This window comes from Myodes glareolus, chromosome 1 (assembly GCF_982192425.1).
Source record: "Myodes glareolus chromosome 1, mMyoGla1.1, whole genome shotgun sequence".
Lineage (NCBI taxonomy): Eukaryota > Metazoa > Chordata > Mammalia > Rodentia > Cricetidae > Myodes > Myodes glareolus.
In genome coordinates, this window is record NC_142026.1 from 95,796,050 (window position 1) to 95,819,004 (window position 22,955).

Consider the following 22,955-nt stretch of genomic DNA (forward strand, 5'->3'; position numbering starts at 1 on the left):
ACATGGTAACCCCAGCTAACTTTTGACCTATGCACTTTAGCAAAAGACTCTTGGGAAAACACTGAACGAACTCCAAGACTCTTACCCTACTTGCCGACATTGTGACTGGTATATTTGTCCATGGGTGAAGGCAAACTCGCCAGTGTGGGGGGCCTGAAGTATTTTATTGTGCTGCCTGGGGATGTGAAACCAATGCCTCCCAGTGGAGGACTAGCAAAGGAGACCTAGTCTCTTTTACTCGTACCACACCGGGAGAGTCTAAAATCAATATCACCTTTACTGAGGATGGAAAAAGGGCTAACCTATTAACAGGCAAAACTTGGGGATTACGATTTTATGTTCCAGGAGGAGAAGACGTAGGGATCTTGTTCTCCCTGTGGGTTGTTGCAGCACCTCCCTTGACCATAGCATTAGGTCCCAATAAGGTAGTTAACCCCAGCTCAGAAAAGAAAAATTCTTCCTCTCCTCCTAAGCCAACTATTGCCACAAGCTTGTCAATTGCCTTCAAGATCTCAGTTTTACCAGCACTAAAGACATGCTGGGATGCTGGGCCTATACCTAGTAGATCCTCTGAACTTGCAAATCCCCTGTTTATAGTCCTACAACAGTCATTTTTACTTCTAAATAGTCCTAAGCCAGAACTAACGGCCTCCTACTGGCTCTGCTACAGCACAAGGCCACCCTATTATGAAGGAATAGCTGTGCTGGCCCCAACCAACAATTAGCAGAGAGAAAAGGGGGCCTCAGGTTCTTGCCAATGGTAGTCAAATACCTCCTTGACCCTAGAACAAGTCTCAGGTCAGGAACTATGTATAGCGACAATACCTAACTGCTATTTACCCCTCTGCAATCACAGTATACCACTCGCAAACCTCAGGATATTTGGCCCCAGCAAATGATACCTGGTGGTCATGTTCCTCTAGCCTAACATCCTGCGCCCATGTGACTGTGGTGAAATGAACCAAGGGGTTTTGTGTCCTCGTGTGTCTGGTTTCCAAGGTAACCTACCATGCTGCTGAGGAGTTATTAACCCTTAGTGAGGCCACCCATTATGGTCTTCAACAAAAGAGAGAGCCTGTCACAGCTTTACCCTTGCCATCCTGATGCGAACCAGGTTAGCAGGATTGGGAACAGGCACAGCCTTTCTAGTCACCCAACAACATTATTATGCGGATCTCTGCATATCAATAGATGAGGACATTCAGAGAATAGAAACCTTCATCACCCACCTGCAAGAATCTGTCTTCACTGGCAGAATTGGTTCTACAGGACAGAAGGGACCTAGATTTACTATTCCTAAAAGGAAAGGGGCTATGTGCAGTTTTGGGAGAAGAATGCTGCTTCTATACATACCATTCAGAAATTGTAAAAGATTTCATGACAAAAGTCCGTGAAGTCCTATCAAAAAGGAAAAGAGAACATGAAGCCAACGAGAGTTGGTTTGAGGCCTGGTATTCCAAATCCTCTTGGTTCGCCATCCTCATCTTGTCCCTAATAAGGCCTCTGTTACTCTTTCTCCTGATACTCACCTTTGGGCCCTATATTATTAATAGAATACTCAAATATATGAAACAAAGGTTGGGAACTATATAACTTATGGTGCAACAGGGGTATACTCCAATCAGGCCTTATACAACTGAAATGTATGATAATATCAGTAGAGCCAATGAAATATGCAAGCTGTAGCAAGCAGGCTCATGATTGAGTCCCCTTAGGATCAAGAGAAGTGGGGAATGTGAGATCCTCATCCCTTATTCTCAAAGGGATGAGAGGAAATTTCCTAGCAGAATGTTTTAAATTTAGAAACCCCAGACTAGCTTCATGTTCCCAGAAATATAGTGCTCTCCCAACTTGGGATTTTCCAAAGCACAAGGATGCTGGCCACCTGGTGGAGGCTGATAAATATGGCCTGACTCAGGGGCAGGGTGGCCTTTCTTTGAAAACAAAGAACAAGCTGACTACATGGATGGGAGAGGGAGCAAAGGTCTTGTACCCATACCAAGCACCCAGAAGGGCTGCTTATGATTTTTGCCTTTAAAAAAACTAACCCTACAAAGGAACACTTAACTCCTCCTTTCCTCACTGTGACAGGGTGTTGGGGACAGGTTCCAAGGTAGCTTGCAATAAAAACCTTGCTTTTTGCAGTCTGGTCCTCTCTGGTTTCTGGTGATCTCTCTAGGGATCATAATCTGGGCACAACAAGGACAATTTTCAAGAATCAGTTCTTTCATTGAGCATGACAATGTCAAAGTCTGCCTTGGTGACAAGTTCCCTTACCTCTGAGGTATGTTGATAAGTCCTACTTAGGGCCTAACTTATAATTTCTGACCTCATTCGACCTTTATTTACTTTCTTGTAAAAGTGCTTTGCAGCAGTAGAAAGTGGAAAAGGGTTTGTGAAGTGAGTATATTAATCCAGTTTCCAAACCTCAAAGTTTATTTACTCTATGATGCCCTTCACACTGTTTCATTTTTCAAATATGTCAATCATCAGGCCTTTGGTTTTCTACAATAACTCGTGTGTGTGTGTGGTGTGTGCATACCCTATTCTAAAATGTTCTTTTATTCTCTAGTCTCCTGTTACCTACATAAGCCACTCTAAAATAATGATTCTCAGGTTTCCACAAATTATATAATTTGATTTATCAAGAGATTCATAAACTATATCCCATTGATAAGGGGATAGGGCAGAATGGAAGGATAATTTAAACTAATAAACATCGACACTTCCCTTATGTTGCAAGCTTACAAACTAAAGCAATGTTTGTAAAAGAACTCATGAGAACAAAGCAATTTAAAATGTGGAAACCAATTAGAGTAACTTCTCAGGGACATGAACAGCTCAGCCAAGAATTTCTCATTTTGTAATATGGATTGTCTTTGAACTGAATGTGTTAAGGGTCATTAGAGATACCAGGTTTTACACTTATGGAAGGAGATAAATGGAGAAAAAGATAAAGAATTCAACTGGAACATGTCATAAAAACCCACATATGATAATGGATAGAGAATATAAACAAGTTCCTCCTTCCACTCCTGAGACTTTTCCTAAAGTGTGAAATATTATAAAGATGAAGAGGCTTAGGACAGTCCAATAAATGTCATACATAAATATTCAGAATTATTATGAATATACTTACTAAGAAATTTAAATTTAGTTTTCTCTCTCTCTCTCTCTCTCTCTCTCTCTCTCTCTCTCTCTCTCTGTGTGTGTGTGTGTGTGTGTATGTGTGTGTAGGTGTGCATGACACTGTGTAACAGAGCCTCAGACTTTAGTAGGCCCTGGGGCCTTAGCACAACTGACTCCATGATGGAAGTACCATTCAGAACATAGAATTCAGCACGTGCACAGTACCACCTGCCAAAATGAAAACAAAGACTTAACCCATCAAAATTCATAGTTCTGGAAAAGACTGTTTAATGTGCTAACCTTGCATTTTGACTTTTGGCTAAGTGTTCATGGTAACTGAAGTATGTCAACCTAGTACATGGTTTTTGTTTAAAAGCTCAGCCTGAGAAAGGTACAGTGCTACACTAAGATCCCAAGAACACAGTGTAGTCACTGACCAGCTAATAAAGACTGTCTATCGACTTAAACACATATCCACATAGTCTTCTCACATCAGTTGTGCGATATAGAGATCCTTGGACTACTTTGTAAAACTGTCTCTCCTACCTTTATTGGATTCCAGGATTCCAACTCACACCACCAGGCCTCTCTATCAAGGACCTTTACCTCCATCTCACTGGCAGTGTGTATGAAGACTGTTTTAATTAATAAAAAAGCAGTTTCATTGGTTAAAGGACAAAAAAGTATAAAACAAACATAAAAATAAATCTCAAACATTTAAAGTCTTATTAATTTCTCTCTTTGTCAATAACCTTAGAAATTCAAATAAAAATTCTTATGAACTGATTCTATCACTTGGCTAATACTTGTGAACAGTGCAGCAATAAAAAACTGTGGGAATATTAACAGAGAGTTCTTATCGTATATTAATAAGAATATAGATAGTTCAAATAGTCATCTTGTTTTCATTCTTTTGTTTCCTTATGAGTTTACATTTCCATCATTAATGGACTCAGGATCTTTCCCACTGCTTCACCAGCATTTTTTGTTATTTCTTTTCTTTGTCATGTCCATTCTGACAAGGATGAGATAGAATCTCAACATAGTTTTCATTTGCTTTTCCCTAATGACTAAGACTCTTGACCCATTTCTCAGGTTAAAAATGACTTTTAAAATAACATTTAAAATTACTTGATGGCAGAAGTCATTTTAAAGGGGCTGGGTGAATACTGACAAAGGATATGATAAAATTGATAGAAATTGTCTTTATAGCTAAAAGGTGGTGGCACACGCCTTTAATCCCAGCACTTGGGAGACAGAGGCAGGCGGATCTCTGTGAGTTCGAGGCCAGCCTGGTCTACAAGAGCTAGTTTCAGGACAGGATCCAAAGCTACAGAGAAACCCTGTCTCGAACCCCACCCCCTCAAAAAATTATCTTTATAAAATCCAATGTTATGTATAAAATTATTAACTGATAAATATATTTTTAAGTTTTTTCCTCTTTAACTTGCCCTCATGTGTGTGTTTAATTTGCCTGCATGTGCGTGTTTAATTCGCATGTGTGTGTGTGTTTGATTTACATGCATGTTTGTTGCAGATGCTCATAAATGCCAGTGGAGCATTTTATTCTTCTGGATCTGGAGTCACAGGTGGTGGTAAACTGCCCTATATGGGTGCTTGGAACTGAACTCCAGTCTTCTAGAAGAGCAGCTACTGTTCTTAACTGCTGAGCATTGTCTTCAGCCTGAAGAAGTTTTAAAAGGTACTTTAAAGCCATCTAACCATCAGGTCCATCAATATCCATCCATGCTGGATTGTTATTGGGAAGGCCTGACTTCCAACACTCAACACATGTGTTTGCTTCATTGTTCTTGACAGGTGTTTCAGGGTTTCTTTCAGTTTTAAATGTTTTATTACAAGAAAATTAGTTTCATTTATACAGATATTAATTCATCTCTTTTTACTTACACTGAATAGTCAATGATTTTATAAAATAATTTACCTATGATTTGAAGTAATATATATTATACTTATTTGAACAATGTCCCCAACCATAGACAATGGGATTTATTTTTTTTTGTATTTCAGTTGTGCAGATCAAACTCCACACCCCTTATATACAGTGTTGTACCACTGAGCTACAACCCTAGTTCCCAAAGCACAGTTCTTCCGTCTTCGTTAGAGTTCATAAGCAAAATATATCCTCTAACAGCTACACTGTGGGTTTAAAATTTTGATCTGTTCCCAGCCTAGTTATATGATATAAGTAGTATACCCTGATGGGAGGCCAGAAACCAGCAGGAAGCTATTGACTGAGTTTTCTGTCCTGCCAGGTTCCTGCTATCATTGAGTCCCAAAGAAATCACACAGAGGTCTACATTAGTTATAAACTGATTGGCCCATTAGCTCAGGCTTCTTATTAACTCTTATAATTTATATTAGCCCTTTGTTCTTGTCTATGTTAGCCACGTGGCTTGGTACTTTTTTCAGCGAGGGAGGCAGTCTTATCTTGCTTCTTCTATGGGTGAATCAGGACTGCACACCAAGCTTTCTTCCCAGAATTCTCATTGACCTGCCTGTACTCCCTGTCTGTTTATCCCGCCTATACTTCCTGCCCTGCCACTGGCCAATCAGCATTTATTTAAAATATGATTGACAAAGTATAGATAATTGTTCCAAACCAGGAAGCCACCGGCCCAGCTGGCCAGTGAGATAAAAGGGAAAACATCAGCACTCCGCAGTATTCCCTGCAGCTGAGCAGGGTAGTGCAGAAACATAGTTGTATTACTATCATTATATGCTATGTACTTTAAATTTGCTGTGAGTTTATAAGGCCTCAGCCCTATCATAGTTTGAGAAGTCTGTACTAGCTTTCAATTCTACTCTTATTATTTGTCCCCTTTCTCCATACAATATAATTTTTCCCTCCAAAAGCGAGAAGGGTGTCACAAGTTCTGCTTTATTACCTTTAGCTTTATTCCTTTAAGACAGAATCTCCCATGTTACCTGGAGCTCACTGAGTTTTGTCTTTCAGCTAGACTGTTGGCCAACAACCACCCTCTCCTGTTTTGTTCTTCATAGTACTGGAATTAACACGTCCAGCCATACTGGTGTTGTTTTTTTTTTTTGTTTGTTTGTTTTTACATAATGCTGAGTATCTCAATCTTAAACTGGTATGCTTGTGCAGCAAGTGCAAGTGCCATTATCCACTGAGTCATCCCCTAATCCTGTTACACATTCCTTGGAAGATTGGGAAAAAAGCACTCCTGCATGTATTAAGGCATTATAACAAAAAGTGCTACAATCAATATGGGATGGCAGGAGGGTAAAGAGATGAATGAGTAGAAATGAAAGCCGATCTAGATGTTCTTCAGTTTATGAGAGGACTGAGCCCCAGTGGTCTGCAGCTTCTCTCAACTGTGCTAGGCTGACAGTGTATCTGACATACAGTGTCCCTGGACAACAGGGACAACAGAGCTCAGTGGCATAGTACACTGTGCAGTTCTAGGGGTTTCTGTGACTCTGTTCTGGATACTGGGACCCAAAAGAATTACATTTTGGGACTTAGAAATAAAGCTCAGTTCGACAGCATGTGCCTCATATGCATGAGGCTTGGTTTGGTTCACTATACATGCAACACACATCAAGGTGCAGAGCATAAGGGATGACAGAATGCCCAACCCTCAGTGGAGAATATACACTGCACACCCTTCTCTAAAGGCTCAGGGAACATTGCAGAAGAGGAGGCAGAAAGTGTGTCAGAGCCAGTGGCAGTGGATGGCAATAAATGGTGTCTTCTGGAAACAGCAGTGCAGCTGTGCACGTGAATTCACATTGGTTGTAACACCATACACAAGATCTGTGCAAGTTTAAGGCAGACTGGAACCCAACATGGAGGCACTGGGCAGGACATTCCATCTTTCACCTTGGATACTACTGTAAGCTACTGGGAGAGGAAGGGTCAGTTTTCTCTAAAAGTATAGGCCCTGGTAAGCCAATTGTACTCTGGTAGAAGACCATACACCCAAGAATATTTAGGCAGTATACTTTGTCCTTGGTTGGTCAAAGAAAGAAAAGGAAAAAAAAAAGACACACAGTTGGGTGAGAGGGGAATGGGAAGAGTTGGGGGTTGGTGGGTGAAGATGATCAAAACACATTATACAAAATTCTTCAATAGAATATTAAAAGTTAAATAAAATTGGTGAAAGGAATACATTTCATTTGAGCCATGGTAAATTGAAAACCATTGTGCATATTGCTAAATATGTTATTTCACATCACAGGGCTGTTATTCATAAACTTGTTGCAAAGTCAGTGTGGGTGCAAGTAGATTAGTTCACATATCTATCAACAATGAAACTAATATTCCTGACAACAAATATATCCAAAATTGAATAAAATTCCCATAAGGGTTACAGAGTCATCACATACTGTTACATAATATTCCTGTAATAGACCTTTCTGAGCAAGACAATCAAATTGAATATTTTAGATGAAAATATTGATATGGTGACTTAATTTCTGTGAAATATTTTAAGTTATATTTATGATTATGACCAAAATAGAAAGTTTAGTGTATATCTTAATATTCTATTCAGACTTCTTTTATATTGTTACTTATTTATGATTTTAGTCTTATCTTCTATTTGGTGGTTTATTTTTAATAATTTAAAAAAATATACAATGAATCAGAATTATTGATAGTTATGCTGTTATTGGGTTGGATAAAACCTTTTTTTTTGTTTTTTGAGACAGGGTCTCACTATGTAGCCTTAACTGGCTGGGAACTTGTTATGTAGGTCAGGAGGCCTGGAACTCATAGAGATTCACCTGCCTCTGACTCTTAAGTGGTGGCATTAAAGGTACACTCTGCCATGCCCAGTGTGTTAACCTTTCTCATCTTTACATACTTCCAAACTTCAATGGAAGTCATTTGAGTGGAAAAATAATTTTGTTCATGCTTTCACTATCATTACATCAACAAGTGTTTGTAAGTCATTCCAATTGTATGGTCCCCCCTCACCCCATGTGTATGGCTTTTGTGTGTGTGTGTGTGTGTGTAGTTTTTCCTGCTCCTTTCATATATATATATATGATCAAAAATATCTCATAGAACCCTGAAAGCATTCGTCTCAGTGACAATTAGTGTCTAGTGTCACATGGTCAGAAATGCTTAGTTTGAGTAAGCCATCTACTATACTGATTTCCACACTTGGCACTGTAGGGCCCTCACAAACTGGATTATTTTACAAACACTGCTTTAGTTTGTAACACTGAGCACATAGGAATAGCCTTGAGGTTTAAAAGATTAATTTGCCCTCCCTCAGATTATATCCTGTTCCCTTAACAGGGAAAGCTTTCCATTAAACAGATTAAGGATCTCTTCTGGGGTCAAATTCTGTGTTTTGTGGGAACCTGAGAATCATCATTAAATTACCTAATTGCAGCTTATGTGGAAAACAGAAGACGGAAGAATGGATTAAGAGATGAGAGAAGATGGAAGGACAGAACTGGGGCAAAAGCCTACTACTGTAGAAAATAAAATGCAGGTTATATGTACTAATAAGAAAACAGACAGGATTGGGAAAACATTGCTAAGAAAGGGCTCTTTGAGAATTTGAAAATGAATTTATTTATTCAGCAAGGTTATAAGACCACTGAGTCCTCTGTTACTACAAATTGCTTCTAATGGAAGAGATGGGCTTGATGAACAACAGGACAGGGGCATGGGAGACTGAAAATAAAACCTTGAGGTATGGAACCAGGCCCAGAACCCCAGACAGGATTAAACAGGATCACCTTTTATTCGAGGAGGTCATCAGGTTCATTGTAGCTGTTGCTTTCAGATACTTCTTACGCTTGTTTGGTGATTTCAGTAACTGAGTAAGTATAAACTTTGTTTTTGGGTGGTTGTTTGTGGTTCCTGGAGAAACATGATAGGTTTTTACAAAAGTCAACTTTCACACAACTTAGCAAGGCTGAAGTGCTCATGTTCACAACTCATCTGCCAAAATAAACTCTGTCAGGGCTATTTGTACCTCAGGAACCCTTCAATCCTGCCATCTTCATCACTTCAAGCTGACTTGGATTTGTTTCCTCAGATGTTCTGCATCCGTGAGTAAAAATACGTGTTTGGCATCTTTCAAGCCTCATTTTCTCTTCTGCCTGCCTTATTTATTCTTTTTTCTTGAATTTTTTGCCTTTCTCCTTTTGTTGGACTTAAATAATAATAAGGAAATACAGACCACCTTACAACACTAATATCAAGATTCTATATGAATATTTCTCTACATACCTATCTCCCTTACTTATGAGAGACATGGTTCTTAAAATTCTCTTTTTAATACTGTAAAATGACAGACTACTTAAGTGACTAAACATGATAGGTATCAAAGAATGGCGGCTTCTTTATTTCAGTGTTATTTTAGAGGCCACCAAACACACTGCTCATTGACCAGACATTTTTGAAATCACAATGATAATGTGGGAATAGGTTGGTCACTTGGTGGAAAATTTATGGGGCTAATGTCAACATACTGCTTTACCTACCATCTTGACCATTATTTGTTAACAGACCCCAGGTATTCTACTCCCATTAGTCAGGCTGCCTAGACTTGCCTCCCAAAAATATAATCACTAGAGGCTTAAGACCCAGATTGTATCTTTCAATTATACTCAATTAACAACTTCCAAAGGCTTCACACACGTGACTACAAGGTAAAAGATTTTCTGTTTCCTCTCTGCAGAAATCTAAACCCCCACATATATAGGTCAAGTGACTTAGACGGTTTAAAAGAGATTAAATGCTGTTTTCTGGCATGCAATTTATACTTTTAACACACTTATTTTCTTAATGCACACCAAAATTCTTTGAGTATAAATAACTGAAATAGGCCATTCTAATGTTACTAGAACCTATGACATCCTCTTACCTATTTAAGCATTAAGTAGAGGTTTACCTGACAGATACTATGCAGATACTTGCCTGCACTGAGTTGTGCAAAGATGTAATCTGTCTTTAAGTTCTTTCCCCCCTCAATGAAAGTAAATTTATTGAATTAACATAGTTAGTCTTATTTAATTTTAGTTATCACTTTCTTGAGGTTAATTTCAGAAAAAAATGTCATAATTAAGTAAAAAACTTAACTAACATTGAAAACTTTTTGTTATCTGAGATTATATTCATTGAAATTTTGCTAGTAATTACTAATAGGGAAATTTTGTCTATTTTAGTTTATCAAAGAATATGTTTACATATTTTAAGTTAATCATTTATGACAATACATCACATAGCTGAAAAGTGCAAACACAACTGGCTATTATTTGTTGTTAGTGGGATATCTTCATTGCACCAAGTTTTATAAAGACAATATCATTCAAACATTAATTTATCATGCACTTTGAACACGTCTACCTCCTTAATTTCGCTTTCCCCTAACCCTACTGCCAATCTCCTTTCTTTCCCCAGAACCTCATTTATAAGTGTTTTTTTTTAATGTATCAGACAATCAAGTGTCTAGGAACGCGATAAAACATGAATATACAGTCGTTTCATTTCATTAGTCTATTTCTAGATTGTGCCTTTGCTTTTTTTATATTTGTAGGTTTTTAAAAAGTTTTTCATATAAATTCTAGATATCAGTGTTTTATCAAAGGTATAGCACACAACAACTTTCTTCTCTAGGTTGTGTGCTCACTGAAGTAATTGCTCCTTTGGTGTGCAGGAACTTTAACTTCCATTTGCTGGCTGTATTATTTTCTTAGCTGTTGGACTCATCTTCTGAAAACCTTACCTACCTCATAAAGAGTTTTCATTTCTGTTGCCCTCTCGCAGTTTTGGAGTTTCTGGTTTTACTTTATGTTTTTTAACCCATTTTGAATCGATTTTTGTACAGCGTGAGAGATAGTGATCTGGCTTCATTCTTCCATGTATGAAATCTTTCACCAAACTCTCTCCTTAGTTTCAATGACAGTGGATTAGTAGTTTTCAGATTCATGGCAGTCCTGATTCCTCATGGTGCTGTATGGGGACTTCTGTTTGGCGGATTGCTTGTAACTTTTTAGTTACTGATATTCTTTCAGTGGTAGTGCTTGCAATTTGAAGTAGGGCAAGGTTTTTTTCTTATTATTATTAGGGGTGAGACATCCTTCTGCTCCACTGAACTTCAGGAATAGTTCAGCATTTAAAACCTCCAATGTAGCTTCAAGGTACCCAGTTTGAGCTTCAATTCTACTTCAAGAGCAGAACATTCCAGAAATAGCCACACCTGGTGGGTGGGTGGGTGGGTCCATAATGAAAACACAGCAATAGCTAGGTAAAACAAGTAACTGCTTCAACTTAAATAATAAGGGTAAATACAGGAACAGCACTGAGTAAAGGAGAAATGATCAGAAGCAAGTAAGGCTAATAATTCATGTTTGGGGAATAGAAACAGAAGAAGAGGGAAAAGTAAAAAGGAGTGAGGAACAGTAAAGATAAGAAGGAAGGTAAGTCAGCACCAGCCAGAGGGAGAAGAAGAAAGAAAACAGTAAAGAAACATGAACAGGAAACCTAAAATAATCCTAGTACTCAGGATGATGAAGCAGGAGACCCCCATGTCCAAGGCAACCCATGTTAAGAAATCCTAACAGAACAATGAGATGGTTAGAGAGAGAGAGAGAGAGAGAGAGAGAGAGAGAGAGAGGACAAAACTGATCTACTAAATTAAAATTGAATATTAGGGGATGAGATCTGTACACAGTCCTGTAAGGTTCAAATCTTCATGCCAGGAAAGGAGACCAGGCAGGCATGGGAGGCCTGGAGCTGAAAGAGAATGTAAGGAGATGTAAGGAGACATGGGTATATGACATGCTTCATTCAACAGTACTCAGGCTGTTTGGAGGTATACACACAGGCCTACAGACACAGACGGGTGACTGCCAAGGATGGGATAAGATGAAATCTCAGGCTTCTTTCCTTAAGGACACATTTATACGGAATCCCATAAAAGTGTCACTTTTGCAGTAAATAGTCATGTAACATTTTGTATCAGTGTTATAGATTCCTGGTGTTATCAAGTTTGGGCTCACTTGTTAAGATTCGGCACTATCTATCTTGGCCCTGGCCTGTACTTTATCAATATCTGGGATGTATTGTCTAAACATAAACTGGCCCTTATGATCCTCTGTTCCCTACATGTCTCTCACATGGGCACAGTTTCCAGGCCTGTCTCTATACTATCCCAAGCTATGGCTCAGCCCAGCTATCCATATACAGAACATTGCTACATTCTGGCTCAGTTTTCCCTCTGTAGCTAGAAATATTCTGCAGGTCAAATGATAGGAGTACAGTCCCATGGTACTTCCTCTGAACTTCCAAGATAAGCCATGCAGCAAAGGATCTTTGCCTCTGGAATGGCCTAACTTCCAACTCAACAAGATTCTTGCTAAAATGGCTTTTTGTTAGTGCTCCGTTAGCAGTTCATAGCACTGCCCCATTTCTCTCTCTCTCTCTCTCTCTCTCTCTCTCTCTCTCTCTCTCTCTCTCTGTGTGTGTGTGTGTGTGTGTGTGTGTGTGTGTGAGAGAGAGAGAGAGAGAGAGAGAGAGAGAGAGAGAGAGAGAGAGAGTTCCTCAGTTCTTCCTCACCTTTCCTTAAGATGCACTGGTATCAAAAGCACAGGACAAATATTCTGAAACTTTCTCTATTTTGAGCTGAGGTTCCATCCCTCAACATTGACTCTCACACTGAAAAGAGGGAATTACTCATTGAAGCTGAGCTGATGGAACAGTCCCTGGAGTCTCCTTCTGTTTTGCTTTCTGAAATTTGTTTTTCCCTTTGCTACTGGAACTACTATTTTTCTACCAAGACTGACACCACAGATGGATACTCTCCAGCTGCCCTGGGTTTGCCTGTGGAGAGCTCATCAGTCCATTCATGGGCTGCTCACCGTGTCCCACTCGCTTCCTTTTTTACTGTATGTTTTTCCTTCACACACTGGTTGGGATCTGAGTCAAGAGGAACCTTTATTCACTGTTAGTGGGAGTGTAAGCCGGTGAAGTTACTATGGAAATCAAAATGGAGTGTTCTCAAAAGTTCTAATAATAGAACTAAAATCTGACAGTTATACTCCTCTTGCACTCATACCCAAGAGAGTCAACATACTATCACAGAGATATAAATTCACTCTATGTATACAATTTTCATGAATTACCAAAATTTTGGGGAAGTCTACAATATCGCTCATGTCATTACTGGAAAAATCAGAGTCCCCTCTCTGGAGTCTTTGTCTTAGTAAAAAAGGATGTAAGCACAGACCAAAGGCTAATTTTATTAAATGAGTTTTAAAGAAAAACTTCACAGCAAGCAAGCTATAAACCTCATCAGCTGCTTGGAGGAAGGAGGCAGAGAAGAGAAAGGGGGCACGCCCTATGAGTTGAGACAACATAGAAGTCAGCCACTTGGTGGACAAGCAGTCGCATGGCAGGTTGGGAGATTGAGACGTGAGTGAAAAGGCCCACAGTACTGGAGAAAGCATATTTACTTTTGACTAGCATATGAAAGTAAAAGAAAAAAAGGAATAAAAAAGAAAGGTTGAGCAGATCCAACAGAATCTCATGTTAGCTTATAGAGACTAGACTAGAAAGTTGAAATTCTGGGAAGGAAAAGTATATTTTCTCAATAAAAGGCTAACTACTCCTCTTATCTCTTTAGTATGCATTAAGTAAGACAGCCTTCCTAGGGGGTCCCATAGCAGGCCATTGCACTGCCCAACTGTAATATTCAGAGATTTCATTCTCTTGACCAAAAGGAAAATGTTTCTCTTAATGGGGCTTTATGGATATTACTATTGAGGCTTTATTTACAATAATAAAGAAATGGACATGGCTTCAATATTTACTTACTGATGAATGAATAATGAAAGTGTGGTAATCCATGCAATGGAATTTTATTTAGCTGTAGAGAAAATAAAATTATAGAATTTGAAGGAAAATTGATGAAACTGAAAAGTATTATATTAACTGAGGTAACTCAGACTCCCTAAGACAAATCATCACACGTTTTCTCTCATACACAGAGTATAGTTTCCAGATATTATACATGTATAGGTATATGAATATAATATAAATTTAAGTCATGTAAATAGTAAAGAGACAGGGTGATAAAACATTTATGACAATTAAGAAGAAGAATGAGGCTGAACATCTGCAAGGGAAGGGAGCGGGAAGATCTGGAGGAGTGGGAAAAGATCACTCCCAAAAAGTATGGACAAAAATGTACTGTGGAAACATGATACTTTGTATCATAATTAAAAAAATATTTTACTATATTTTATTTTAAATTCTTCTGTTGAAAAGTATATATCATTATAAATATTTTATACAATATTTGTGACTACACAAGAATGATGTTTCTAAATCATGAGTCTTAGTCAGGCAAAAAATACTTATTAGAAATGATCTCTCAAATGCCAAGTCTGAGAGATGCTACACAGAGACAGCAGGTTATCCATTCCCTAGGAAGAGGACACTTGAAGTGTAGTCCATAAGGAAATTGTTGTTTTCATAACAAAAGTATAATGGATAAAAATTTAATATACAAAGAAACTCTTCAGTTACAAACATATACTCTGCCCCAATTGTTTGCTGTCATCTTTCTAAGTTAACCAACTGGACAACCTTGAATAAGTTGGTTGCATTCTCTGTACCCTACTCTCCTCATCTCTATGTTTAGAATTAAAATCACCTTTCCCATCTCGAATTATAGAAAAATCTTTCTAACTTCCTGCTATGTTTGTTTTTTAATATTTTGTATTGTGGTAATACAAATGTAGCAATGTAAGATTGTTATAAATTTAAATAATCTAGCATATGTACTTGCTTATTATAATAAATATTAATATGTGAGGAACATTTCAGTGGTGCTTGGCACATGTAGACCACTCAAGAATCATTGTTCACTATCGGAAAATACTACGGTAGTGAAGAAATTTTATGATTTTTACTTCTAGGTAAATCGCTATGAACAATAAAGGTGAACATTTACTGAACTTCAGAGGCTATAACTTTGAAAGAACTTTAGTGAACATGAATGTAGTGGAAAATATTGATGATCAGGAAATTAGAGATGATGATGTCTTCATAGTCACATATCCAAAATCTGGTGAGTGGAATAAGTAGGCTATATGGCATTCATTTTTGTTTTTCTTGTTTGTTTGTATTATTTTGTTTTTTCGAGACAATGTTTCTCTGTAGCTTTGGAGGTGTCCTGGAACTAGCTCTTGTAGACATGTTTGGCCTTGTACTCACATAGATCTGCCTGCCTCTGTCCCCCAAGGTCTGGGATTAAAGATGTGCACCACTACTGCCCGGTATCTTGGTTTGATAATAAGTGCATAAATATTCTCCTTTCCACACACTGTCATTTCAACAATATTAGCTTCTTTTCTCACTGCTGGACCAGAATACATCATCATGTTGAAGAAGTCCCAATGGCAGGTGAAAGTTCTTTGTCAACTGACATCTGCAGTTCAACTCGATGAACCTAATCTACATAACCCCTCATACATGTCCAATGATATCCTAAATCCTATCAGACAACAGTATCTGTAATTACAGCAACCTATAGTTTAGAACAACATATGGTCAAAACGTATATAAAACTCAAGTCTCTATGGGTAAGAACACTTGCCATGCATATACTGTACTTTATTGTGGAAAAATGCTGGGGGGGGGTGGGAATCAAATAAGAATCCAACAGAAGCTTGTTGCTAAATGATGACAACAGCCTGTTGAATAGGCTGAGATAATCAAAAACCTTCTCTGTAAAAAATACATGCTTTATTATGTAGAGACTTTATCTCAGACAATGATTAAATTTCCGATGCATGCAATTTTGCTGACAAGATTTCCAAGACAACTGTAACTTAAAATTCTCAAAAATAGAAAAAGAAAATCTTGCAACAGTGAGGCCTCCTGGAATCCTGGAAGCCTTGAGGTTTGGGAAGCTAATCAGGCCAAGCAAGCACAAGCACTTCCGTTTGACTCCTGTTTTCTGTTGGACATGAAGATGAACTGAAGTTCCTTTTGTAAAGGTACTTCTACCTCAGCAGAAGGGAAACTTACAAGTGTCGGTGTAAGTTTTTCAGTGGTTAACACAAACTAAATAGTAAAGCTATAGGTGTTAAGATTTCACATCTCCACCCACCCCCACTGTCCTTGTATACTAAGACCAGGATTTTAAGGCTATATTTGGCCATTTCAGTAAATAAAGATGCTTTGCAAAAATATTTTTGTTCATATCAAATCATACTTTGTTTTCTGTCTTTGTGATGTTTAATGTGGTACAGAACTTGAAGGACCCCGTGAGTCCGTCCCTGGTTCACTGTAGATAAAAACTAAATAACTCAGTTGCTGAAGAGATACTGGGTGTTTCTGGAGGTCCTCAGAAAGACTGAAATGTGCGATGCGTGCTGATATTGTGCCACACAGGATAATGACATATTCACTGTCAGAAGCCCTGGCATCTGGAATTTCTTGGCATGATCAGCTCTTCCAAAATTTCAGGCTCTTCTTCATACGGTGCACCATCACTCTTCACTGGGAATAGTGACTGGTTGATCAAATCTACACCACTACCAGTGGATTATTCTGGAATAGTCATTAATAATTAAGGGTTAATCAAATCTACACTGTCACCAATGAATTATCTGGAATAGCTATTAATAATTAAGGGTTAATCAAATCTACACTGCCACCAATGAATTATCTGGAACAGCCATTAATAATTAAGGCTAAACCTAAGCACAACAGCATTTGATTAAATGGGGTCCATTCTTAAAGGAAATAGAATTGGAATTTTGCAGGTATTTACCAAATACTTCCTCTGTATTACTTGATCTAATAGTCCAGAGACCAAATGGCAATAACGTTGAAATTTTTGGTTTCCTCTTTCTACATGTGTGCTATGATCAATTAATGGAAATATGGCAGAGAAGTATTTGAGAGTACAAAGCAAGATAAGAAATAGAAACTGAAAATATTTAATTCTATTAGTTTTTTCACAGTTCTAAAAGATACGTAAATAAAGTAGTTTCAGAAATGAGTCAGAATTGCCCGTAAACAGAAATAAAGTGGCATTCAGTATCCTGATATATATCTTATGAAAATTAAAAAATAAGTTAGAAGGCTTCAAACAGAAAAAACTGTCAGCAAGACAGAAGTGAGCTATCCCGGGTGTGATCTGACCACACTGTATGTATCCACAAGAAGTAATACCATACTTCTCCTGTTAATATCTGCAAATGTTATATGTCAATAGCAGTTAAATATTACTGAAAGGACTCCACATGAAGCATAGAACTCACAGACACTACAAGAATCATCTGGATTATCATTACCAATTACCGCATCTTTGTAAGTGAGAAAGAGACAAAAGAGTTGTAGAATTCAGCCTTACCGACTTGAGAGTTCAAACAGACAATGGGGAATGAAAAAGAGACACATCCAAGAATGCCTCTGGTGCTAAAGGAAAGAGAGCTCTAAATTATCCATAAAATGTATGTCATTACAGTTGGTATTCATTATTAAAACCTACTTCAGCATTGAAAACGAGATTGTTAACTGTTTTTACAGGTACCATCTGGACACAGCAGATCCTCAGCCTGATTTATTTTGAGGGCCACAGGAACAACACTGAAAACCTCCAAACACTGGACAGAGCACCATTCTTTGAGTACAATATACGCAATGTGGACTTTGCCAAAATGCCATCACCTCGTATCTTTTGTTCCCACCTCCCGTATTACTTAGTGCCAAAAGTTTTCAAGAACAAAAAAGTCAAAGTATGTCACAGAGCTTAGTGACTTACTGTACTCATGAAGTGCCTTCTATAAGTACTGAATAATTAGTCTATTCCATTGTTTTGCCACTATGATGCAGCTGCTATGAACATTCTTGTGTATGTCTCCTGGTATTCTCCCAGCAGCTTCCCTAGAACCCACACCCTTGAATAGAGCTGCGGAGCCACAGTGACCAGAGTACTCCACTTAGGTGGTGCAGTATTTCTGAAGAAAGTGGATTTGTTACTTTTTGCAGAAATGTGTAATAGATGACTTATTAATGTTTCCCTAGTAACTTGACATATCAGACTTTTAGATGTTTATCAACACAGCAGCTAGAAAAAGGTGTCTCAAATGTATGTTAATTTGCATCCTCATCCTCATAATGGGAGTACCCATGTTGAATATTTAATGGTCATCATTATTTTTGACTGTGTGAAAAGAGTCTATCAATAGCCCAATATTTTATTACATTCTTGTGGTCAGTTTGCTTTCTATCACTTTTAGAAATGAATCTATTTTAGCTCATCCTCATTGCTTTTCTCATGTGGGTTTTCATCAGCAACACTCTTAATTTTAGTGTTATTAAACTGACTGGATTTTATTATTTTTTTCATATATGTACTAAAAAATTACTTTTCATTCTTATATACCAGCCCCAGTTCCCCCTCTATCCTCTTTCCCTGCCCTCCACCTATCCCATTCTTATTCCCCATCCACTTCTCAGAGGGAATAAGGCCTTCCTTCAGAAATCAACAAGGTCTGGAATACTAACTAGAGGCAGGAGCAAGCCTCTACCCCTGAATGCCATAGAGAAAGTTTGTTTATTTATTATTACAGTACTCTTTGTAATACCAAAATATAAATAATAACTATTTGACAGTTCAAAGACTAGAAGAAATAATTATGCTTATTATAATTGAATATTATAAAATTGTATTTAAAAGCATAAGCATCTCTAAGATTTGATTAAAGAAATAATTACATAATTCTTCCTACAGATTCTTTATATCTACAGAAATCCTAAAGATGTTTTGACCTCCTACTTTCATTTTTCAAATTTGATGGTTATACTTGAAGCCTCAGATAGTGTGGAAACATTTATGCAAGCATTCCTAGATGGAAGAGGTAAGTATTAATTCATTGACCCATACTCAAATGAATTACACAAAAGGTGCCAGTAAGACAAATTCTCAGACTTATAGAACATAATTTAAAGAAATGGAACAGGACATTTCTTTTTGAAAGGAACAAGAAAAAATATACTGGAACAAGAATAACAATAGCAGACAAACAAAACACAAAATACAAAGAACTTATCTCTAGTGACAATTGCATGTCAACTCTATGCACAATCAACTGGGTTTTCTATCTTTATGCATCATTTGAGGATTGTCAGGATTAGGAAGGCATGTTATGTAGGAACTATTTTGGTTTATAGATATTCTGTCAATTCTTTCTAATTAGTGGCAAAGGTAGAATAATCTATTCTGGAAGAGGAAATGTTGATGGTTGTATGTTTTTCTTGATCCTGTGTATGGCTTTATACTGCAGCTGTGGAACTGTTCATTCTACTACATAGGTGGATTAATTAAGGCCAGAGGCTTATCACTGTAGATACAAGTTTATGTCCCTCATGGACCCGCAGTCATTCACTCCCAAAGAAACACAGAGGCTTATGTTAATCATATATAAATTATTTGGCCTATTAGCTCAGGTTTATTATTAACTAGCTCTTACAACGTAAGTTAACCCATAATTCTTCGATATATTTAACTACTTGACTTGGTATCTTTTCTGAGTGTATAATTTTCATCTTGCTTCCTCTGGAAGATGATTGTCTCTGCCTTTCCTCCTCCCAGAATTCTCTTTGTCTGGACACTCCACCTATTCTTCCTGCTTGGATACTGGTCAATCAGCATTTGATTAAACCAATACAAGTGACAAATCTTTACAGGGTACAAGAGCATTATTTCACAGCACATCACATGTGGAATCAAAATTTCACTTGCTTGTAAGATGATATTAGGATTCTGTATCACTGCAGACAGTGAACAAGAGGAGAAACAGAGACTTTTGCCTTTTATGGAGAAGTAGTAACAAGAAACAGTGTGCCTTAAAGCCATCTGCATCCTCAGTCCCTTTATTTCTCTATTGCTTCTTTCCTACTCCTGTAGTAATATTGCAGAGGCAAGTTTCTATGATTTTCAGGTAATTGCTCCCCCAAACCACTATACATTTTAAATAGGGATATAAATTTCCATTACAGGACCTCCATTTTTTTTTCTAAAAATTCCAAACCAGAAAAGGAGGTAGAGACTTTGTTGTCCACTACATGGACACACAGCTTGGCATTCTCACTTGTTACTTTTCTTCCCAGTGGTAGGAAGCAATTGGTTTGACCACATAAGAGGCTGGTATGAACACAGACATGACTTCAATATTATGTTCCTGAGCTATGAAGATATGAAGAAGGTAAGATGAGGTAGTTGTATTTTTAAATTATTTCTTTTACACAGTTATTCTCTTGGTTGAAAATATATTCTCCCAGTTATCTTCATACTTTAATTCTTCTTTGGGCTTTTTGTTGGAGATGATCCCTAATGTCCAGCCTCTGCCTTATTCACTGGACATTCTCTGTACTCTCTTCTCTATGTAAACTCATCTTTGTGAACCCTTCTCATGTAACAACCTGTTTCAAAGGCAATCCCAAAGCTTCACAGCACCAATGGCTTTCATAATTAAAAACTTTATTATCCTATATTAATTAAATCCATTAATGGTATTTGATATTATATTTTTGTTAATGAATAAGGTGTGCATTGATCTTATCTTGCCATGCTTCTGGCATTGTCATTCTTTTCTCCTCTCCATAGGCTCTCCCCAATTACTGCTAAACACAATTCTACTTTAAGGTTGACTTTTTAGTTTCAACATATAAGAGAACACAAGAAATTTGTCTCATTGTTTGGCTTATTAACTTTACCTGATGTTCTTAACTTCATACATTTTACTGCAGATAATAAAATTTCATTAAATTTTTACTTCTGAATGATAATTTATTTTATATATGGCATATGACATATATCATAAATTCTTTACTCTTTCATCTTTTGGTGGACACTGGGCCAAATACATGTATTGTGGTTGAAGATGTATAGCAAGAATACTAGATTGCAGTAGGTTTAAAATGGTGACTTCATTTCCTTTGACTATATACTCAGGGAGGCTACAGCTCACTACTAAAGGCCAGAAAACAGCAGAGAGGCATGTAACTACTATAAAATGTGAACAATTAGAGCCATAGACTATAATTTTACTGATGGAACAAGTTCCCCCTCTTTTAAAAAATAATCTTGGTGGATATTTAAGATGAATCTATAGAATAATTTTTGATTTATCACAATTAAACAGTATCTTAATATGCTGTGTAAATAAAAAAAAGTTAAAGTTCACCACATTCTGGTAGTTATTGACATATTGATTCATGAAACATAAGTGAATGGCTTCTCTGTGACAGGCTCCAAAACAAGAGTAAACAAGGACTTACCTTTTTATAGAGTTCATGTGCTAACAATGAAGGCAAATAGTCAAAAAGCAAATATCCAAAGTAAAAAATACATAAGTTTATCTTGACTGGTGATATGACAAAGTCACTAAAGGGATTTCCAGTGTGTGCATGACAACACAAATTCAACCCTCACAACCTTCACAAAGATGGAATGCCATAAAAACTCCATAAATTTGTCTACTGACCTCCACCCTTGCACCATGGCACTAGCTTCCATCTTGAAGCAAACACATTGCATGCTCACATGCACGCACACACACACACACACACACACACACACACACACACCCTACACACTACTATTTTTAAACTTTTAGAGAGTTTAGACTAGTAAGTGTAGTTATTAAAGAAATGTCAAATAAAATGCCAGTATTCATATAAAAGGTTTCTGGTATAATTGAAGATAATTGTTTCTCTGGAGGTAAAAGTAACATGGAATTCACAAGTTAATATACATAACTTAACAAAAAGAAAATGGCTAAAAAGCAAAATACAAGATAGAATTTTATGTGAAGCAATACAGTACTTAGAACCAAGTAAGGAAAGGACTTGAACATAAAAGGTGTGGGACGGGGGACAAGAAACTAGTATGTGAGACCGAAGTCAGGACTGCACAAGATCTGTGGGTCATGATCATGATTATTTCCATAATCCTAAAGTAGTGAGGAGACTTTAAGAGTTATAAAAAAATACCATGGCAATGGAACAAAATTAGTATCTTTGAAATATCATTCCTTATCACGAGTTTAAAACTGAAAATGGTAAATGTTAGTAGACCAGTTAAAGATAAGAATTTACCCACTGACTCTTGTCACACATTATACCATAAGTATAATTGAAATTAATATTTTAAACAGAGAGAAAACTACCAATGTTCTATAGTAATTATATTTCCACCAATGTTAAGATAATTTTGGTGTCTTCCTTGTCCATTGCTGTGAAATAGTTTTGTTATTTTTGTCTAAAACTTTATATTTGTTTCCCTACTGATTTTCCCACTAAGACAATAAACCAGTTCATTTCTGACGAGTTTGGTTATTAACTGAATTAGAAGTGCTATTCCTAGGAACTTCATGACTAAACAGAAACATTTCTGTTTTCCTTTCTCAAGAACAGAGCAATGGATAGAGTGCAGACTGTGTTAAAAGATTACATTTTATGGGAAAAAGTATGGGTATAGCAAATAGTTATCCTCATCAATGAGGACAATCATTGTTTGGAGAAAAGATGAGGTTTATTACTAGGAAGAAACACATTTCGTGGGGATCTAAAATAACCTACATATTTCAGTTCCTTACATGGTAGAATTATGATTCATGTCCTAATAACTTCTTGAACTGAGTGCTTGTCTTTTCCATGTGTGTTTTCCTTTAAAATGTAAACACGAACAAGCAAAAGAATCTAGAAATTTTAATTTACCTAAAAAGACATCAGAATCTACTTAATGGAAAATTCTCAAGGGATGTGAGGGACTTAACTTTTCCTTCCCATGTGTTTT

The 22,955-nt window shown here is 37.2% G+C and overlaps 1 protein-coding gene across 5 annotated transcripts in view; it reads left to right on the top strand.

The window, feature by feature from the left end:
• LOC125394470 (amine sulfotransferase-like) overlaps positions 1–22,955 on the top strand; it is a 36,483-nt gene that overhangs the window by 3,583 nt on the left and 9,945 nt on the right. For 2 of the 5 annotated variants that reach the window (XM_087900725.1, XM_087900701.1), the window contains exons 3-7: positions 9,113–9,183; positions 15,058–15,209; positions 17,681–17,889; positions 18,888–19,014; positions 20,267–20,361. In XM_087900725.1, coding sequence (XP_087756851.1) covers positions 15,068–15,209; positions 17,681–17,889; positions 18,888–19,014; positions 20,267–20,361 — 573 coding nt within the window. In that variant the 5' untranslated portion in view covers positions 9,113–9,183; positions 15,058–15,067. Of the gene's footprint in view, positions 1–2,145; positions 2,285–4,666; positions 4,832–9,112; positions 9,184–15,057; positions 15,210–17,680; positions 17,890–18,887; positions 19,015–20,266; positions 20,362–22,955 lie in introns of all 5 variants that reach the window. The other 3 variants (XM_087900776.1, XM_087900752.1, XM_087900800.1) reach the window with 3 other exon arrangements.